The 5,604-nt window shown below is 35.4% G+C and overlaps 1 protein-coding gene across 1 annotated transcript; it reads left to right on the top strand.

Annotated features, from left to right (window-relative positions):
* Positions 1-1,267: 1,267 nt before the first annotated feature.
* LOAG_07868 (growth hormone inducible transmembrane protein) lies at positions 1,268-5,295 on the top strand. The gene is made up of 8 exons (XM_003143400.2): positions 1,268-1,415; positions 1,740-1,809; positions 1,922-2,036; positions 2,506-2,635; positions 3,234-3,429; positions 3,847-3,984; positions 4,110-4,320; positions 4,543-5,295. Exons 1-8 carry the CDS (start codon positions 1,287-1,289, stop codon positions 4,628-4,630), a joined length of 1,077 nt encoding a protein of 358 aa, XP_003143448.1. The 5' UTR covers positions 1,268-1,286; the 3' UTR covers positions 4,631-5,295.
* The last annotated feature ends 309 nt before the right edge of the window (positions 5,296-5,604 follow it).

The following is a 5,604-nucleotide window of genomic DNA, read 5'->3' as shown; positions in this document are numbered from 1 at the left end:
AATAACTGTTTACGGGAAGAACTGGCTGGACCAGTACATGCCCTCCGTATCGACGCCTACGCCACATCACAGTTCAGTAGTAAATCACCAAGGGCTTCATCACCAAAATGCGCTCATATTCATACAAAACGTTTTCCCGAATAGTACTATACGGTTCTCGAAAGCACTCTAGTAAAACGTGATGACGTTCAGTGGTAATATTTGTATGCACAAATGTAAGAGGCTGGACCGAAAAATTAATTGCGCTTTGTTGTTTAAAAGTCCATTAAGTTATTCCTCAAGTCCATATATGGTATTATCTTCGGACTAATGCTTTAGTTATACTATGAAATGATCATGATCGAATTAATACTGACTATTAATGAGAAATTATGTGGAGTAAAATCATTTGAAAGCGCGATATTTCCAGTATATCAAGTTAGAACTATGTTTGATGGGATGGCTGACTCCTTGATGTCAAGTAAATATGTTAATTTAATTTTAGACTTATAATGTTAGACGAGAAAGTAAGTACTGTTCTATATTCCGAAGTTAACTGTGTTGCTAGTTGCATAGAGGTTCAAGTGCGATAGTTGGACAGAGACAGCGCTATGGAAGGGTTTCAAGCTGAGACTTAATTGAACAGTGTCTTCAGAAATATACTAATATCTGAATAATCCAGTGACACTAATATCTTTCGGTGATATCTGCAGTTTACAATATTGTTGACGATTACAATATTGCGATATTTTTTAGAATTCTGCACACTGATTATTACTTATCAGTCTACCAGTTCAGTTGTTCTTATAACAAGTTAGTCTGTTTGAAGATCTGCTGTGATGGTCAGCGATAAGTGGGCCAAAAAATGCAGGTTTCAACTCGTACACTTTGTCTCCATTGGCATTCCCCTTCTTCCAGGCATTCTGTAATTAGCTGGGACGGTCTGTTTCAACAAGATAACGATTTGGGATAGCATCAGTTCATACCGTTCCATTGAGGTCTCCAGAACGCCTGCGTGAAAATGTGGAGCAGCTTGTGGTCCTTTCGGAGGTATCTCTGAGATGGGAGTTATAGGGGAAGAAGTTAGAGTATGGCTCGTAATTTGGAACTCTAGGTGTGTTTGTTGGTCAGTTTACTCTCAACTTTGAATGGGAAAATCTTATACTGGTTTATCCTTCTCTCTATAATTCTTAGATGGCGTGCTTTTATTCCATCGGATGTTTTATCGCTTCTATTAGATCACTAGAAGAAACTCACCTAATCATGATTTCTTAATTTGAATTCAATTATTTGTAGGTTCACGCATCATGGCAATGTTGTCGAGACTATTCTGTGGATCATCATCACTGCAGCTACTTAACAATGTTGCTTTTCGTTACTTTTCGAAAACGACCTACAATACTGCGAGATATGCCGGACGTCGAGTTGCTGAAGGAGTTAGTCATTGAATTGAAAATTGATTAATTGCTGAAAATTGAAAGTTAAACAAGGAATGGCGTATCATCACAAATAATTTATTGTTTTATCGTAGCTAAGTACCGTGTATTATAGTGTGTTGGATGATTACCAGGGAGTTCATGTAGCGTTGCAGTTTTGATTTTCAAGCAAAGTCCTTCTGTTACTGTAGTTGATATTTCATTGAATCCATTCCATCCTTACGACGACTTATTTTCTAATTACCGGAATTTATATTTCATTCACTGCCATAACACTTCTTATTTTAGAAGTTTTCGAGAGACTAACGTCATTTATTTATTCAGAATTACGGTATTGGAAGCGCTACACGTACAACTCTGAAAGAACGTTTCATGGGACCTACTACAGGAAAACGTTTGTTGAAATTTTCGCAGCTTGAAATCGTATCATTCTTAAGATTGCTTTGTACTTTTGAATTTAATTTTGCATGTTCTTTATTTTAGGAGTTAAAATTGTTTTATTCTAGCATATATGTATGGAAGTGCAGTTGTAGCTGGGGCATCATTACTTGGAGTTGGTGCCTTGTGCTATTACGGACTGGGTCTTTCGAAAGAAGGTCAGAGCATCTTAGTGCAGTCAGGGTTAGTTGCCTTTTTCTGCGCATATAATCTTTTCGTGCCTTATATCTGCCATTATTTGAAGTATGAAATGTAAACGCCTATTTTTGCACTTACTTAGTTCTCGATAAGCTTCTTTTCTTCAGTTCATTCACTCCTACTTCTTTCTGCATCTATCGCAATATTTTTTTGTACCTCTATAAAAATCAAAAAGAGTTTGCATCGACTTGCGTTCTTCAGAATTTTTGAAAAACCAGGTTGTTATACTTTCCATAGCCACATTACGGTCTTTGTTAAAAACCTTTGACGAATATATGTTATTTCTAGTTGGGTGTCATCATCTTTTTTCTTTACTCAAGTTTCGAGAGCTTAACATTTCTAAAAGTACAGGAAGAATTGTAATAGTTGCTGAAAGAAGTAGGACTGCATAAACTGTAAAAATAGAAGGTAATGGAAAGGCAGTTCTTGTGTGCTTGAGACAGCGTTTGTTTAGAGCTTGGCCAGTATATGTGCGCGATCGTATAAAGGCTACATATGGTTATTTGTTTGCATCGCTTGGGATAACAGCAGCTTCAGCTGTAATGACATCAAGATCGTTTCATATTTCACGTTTGATAATGGGAGTAGGCTGTTCCATCTTTATTCATTGGCTATTTTTTCTTTTTCCAAATATGACTTTTTCCAATTATTTAATTTTTTTCAGTTGAATCAAATAAGCAAACTGCACTGCTTTATTTGCAAAATTTTTAGAATACTGTCATAAACAAGTGGTATCCCATGATTAAGAAGAGTCTATTCAAATATTGTGGAAATTTTATATTTAATTCAATAATCCTAGTGTTGCTCACCGCAGATTAGATGCACTGAGTGTTGTTCTCATGAAAGGATATACGGCTACAGATGGCTTACATCTTAAAGCCTACATATCAGTACCATATACATATTGAATTTTTAGCTATCACTGCTTGTATAACAAATTACCAGACCAAATCGGGTTTTGTGATTTGTATTGTAGTTTTAGAATAAAAAATACTTGGGAAGTCTTTCTTATTGCGGAAATCTAACTTATTTGCATGCAAAACTTTATTGGGCGCTTCTGTGAGTCAACGTAAAGATGTAGAATCTGAGGAGGATAAATATATAGGATCTAGTGATGCTGGATTGATTTGAAGAAAATCAGTTTTATTATTTTCTTGCTCACTTACTATTTTTCCAATTTAGTCGCCCTTTATCTCAATGGCGGCTGTAATGGCAAGCGGTATCGCAGTATCATTGATCGATTACGACAATACTTTGCTGAAACATGCAGCTTGGATTCTGCATGCGGGCATGATGGGTACCTTCATAGGTCCAGTCTGTTTGATGGGTGGTCCCTTGGCTATGCGGGCTGCTTGGTATACTGCAGCTATTGTCGCAGGTATTTTTTTTTTAAGTTTATGGACTTTTTAGCTTTAAATAGAAATACAATAAATTTCAACATCATAGTAGTGCGATGGTTTTTATTCGGTTGACGTAATATTTTGCGGAAGTGCGGCATCATATGGCTAATAATTGTGTATGTTAGTAACTGCTCTCTTTCACTGATTCTGATTTCACGCAATTTACGAGCACTAAAAGAATAATGTCGCCACGTTCTTTATTTTACAACATTGTATTAATGCTACTAACATACAATTACTATTATTATTACGACTGAATACTGAGAATGTACATTTTTTAAAATACCCTATTAAAATTTTTATTAAATAAGCTTTAATTCCATGACCATGTAATTCGAAATCGATTCAGTCATTTCCCCAAACAAAAAAATAAACACCAAATCGGGAGTTTTCAGGACTGTCAACAGTTGCTTTCACAGCACCATCTGAAAAGTTCCTGATGATGGGAGGCGCTTTAGCTATGGGACTTGGTGTTGTTTTTGCATCATCTATTGGAACTTTTTTTCTTCCTCCGACATCTGCGCTGGGTGCAAGTATGTTTTACGAATTTTTTGATAAAGTTAACGCTCAAAACTAAAAACTTGAAATCTTTGGCTATTGCTAAATGATATTCAATATATATTCATTTGGAGTTTAAGAAAAAAATTGATATTTCTAGGTCTGATGTCTATCTCCATTTATGGCGGTCTGATTCTCTTTTCACTATTTTTGTTGTTTGACACACAATTAGTTATCAAACGGGCGCAGATGTATCCGATTTCGAACACAAGTGAAGAGCAGATTTACAAGACGGGGTATTACGGCAGTATTGCTTCTGGGTATTATGATATTACTACACCAAAAATGCGTCGATTTGATCCAATCAATGCGTAAGTTGTTTCACGATTCTTATGTTTCAAACGTGTGAAGTTGTTATGAGTGGTATACTGTTGTGAATGAGGTTGGGAAGTAATAACTAAGTGCAGATCAGTATATAAACACGTTTTTTTTGTCCTCTATACCAAACCTAAAAAACAGGGTTATTTTAAGCTGAAAACGTAATAAAAGTTGGTTTGCCCATTTTTTGAATGTCACCATGCATCGCATTTCAGACAGTTGTCCATTTACTCAGATGTCTTGAACATTTTTATTCGATTGGCAACAATAATGATGGGGATGCAGAGTAGTAGAAAACGATAATTGACACACTTCACACATATAATATTTCCTTTCTTACTGGTAAAATATCATGCAGTCATATATACATTTGTAAAAATCAGTGTGATAACTAAAATATTAGTTTTTGAGCAGTGGTTATATTTTTGACAAAGATTTTTCAGAAATTCGTTCAGTGTAATTTATTTCTTCTCTTTTTTCAAAAGTGATATCTGTGCACCACTGCTCAAATTTACTGGTCATAAGGTCATTTCCAGTAGCCGTATTAATCGACTTTCCAATCCTGATAATTCATACTAATCCGTGTGGCTACATATTTCCCTTCATGTTTCGAAATGCAGCATATTTCGGGCATTATTTTGTCGAGATAAAACTGATCACATAATTTACATACTAGCTTATGCTTGCAGTGAAATGAGGCTCCTGTATTGCCCAATGTTGCTTTTGATTTCATTGAAAGTCGAACTTGTCTTTAAGACCAAAATAATCGATACTATCTTCTTTACAGAATATTGCGAAGAAAAGACTTTAGTGATAGTTCCGTTTGCAAGAACAAATATTGATTATGTATAAATAAATGTAAGTAACGAAACGTTGAAGTTTATGATCACATGGAAATGTGCGCATAAGATTCTTTGGTTATTGATGCAAGACGCTGGTAAATTTTGCATGATTAAAACAAATGAGGAGGATATTAAACAGCTTGCAGCCAGCCATAAACATATTTCTGGAAAAAGCGGAATTAGTTTAATTTGATTGCTCTGAATTTTGGGACTAGTAAGGTCAAACTATTTTTGCTGGATTTGTTTTAGAAAGTGTGTGTTACTGCACTCGGAGGACCTCATAGTACCTCGGTATATGTTAGATATCTAGATATCGATGCATAAAATCAACCTGGAAAAAAGATTAAAAAAAAATGTCCCGTTGGACCTCATGTAGGTTGACGTCTGGTGCACACGGTGTACTCCTGATTGTCATAAATATTCGGTAATACGTTT

This window comes from Loa loa, assembly GCF_000183805.2.
Source record: "Loa loa unplaced genomic scaffold supercont3.40, whole genome shotgun sequence".
Lineage (NCBI taxonomy): Eukaryota > Metazoa > Nematoda > Chromadorea > Rhabditida > Onchocercidae > Loa > Loa loa.
The sequence above is the reverse complement of the archived record's forward strand: the minus strand, read 5'-3'. Positions and strand labels throughout refer to the sequence as shown.

What these genes read in the sequence shown, in the direction of transcription:
- LOAG_07868 (XM_003143400.2), top strand. Translation starts at nt 1,287, where the DNA reads ATGGCAATGTTGTCGAGACTATTCTGTGGATCATCATCACTGCAGCTA. An exon ending in TTTCACGTTTGATAATGGGA is followed by an intron (nt 2,636 to 3,233) that starts GTAGGCTGTTCC and finishes TTTCCAATTTAG; the next exon opens with TCGCCCTTTATCTCAATGGC. An exon ending in CGATTTGATCCAATCAATGC is followed by an intron (nt 4,321 to 4,542) that starts GTAAGTTGTTTC and finishes ATCGCATTTCAG; the next exon opens with ACAGTTGTCCATTTACTCAG.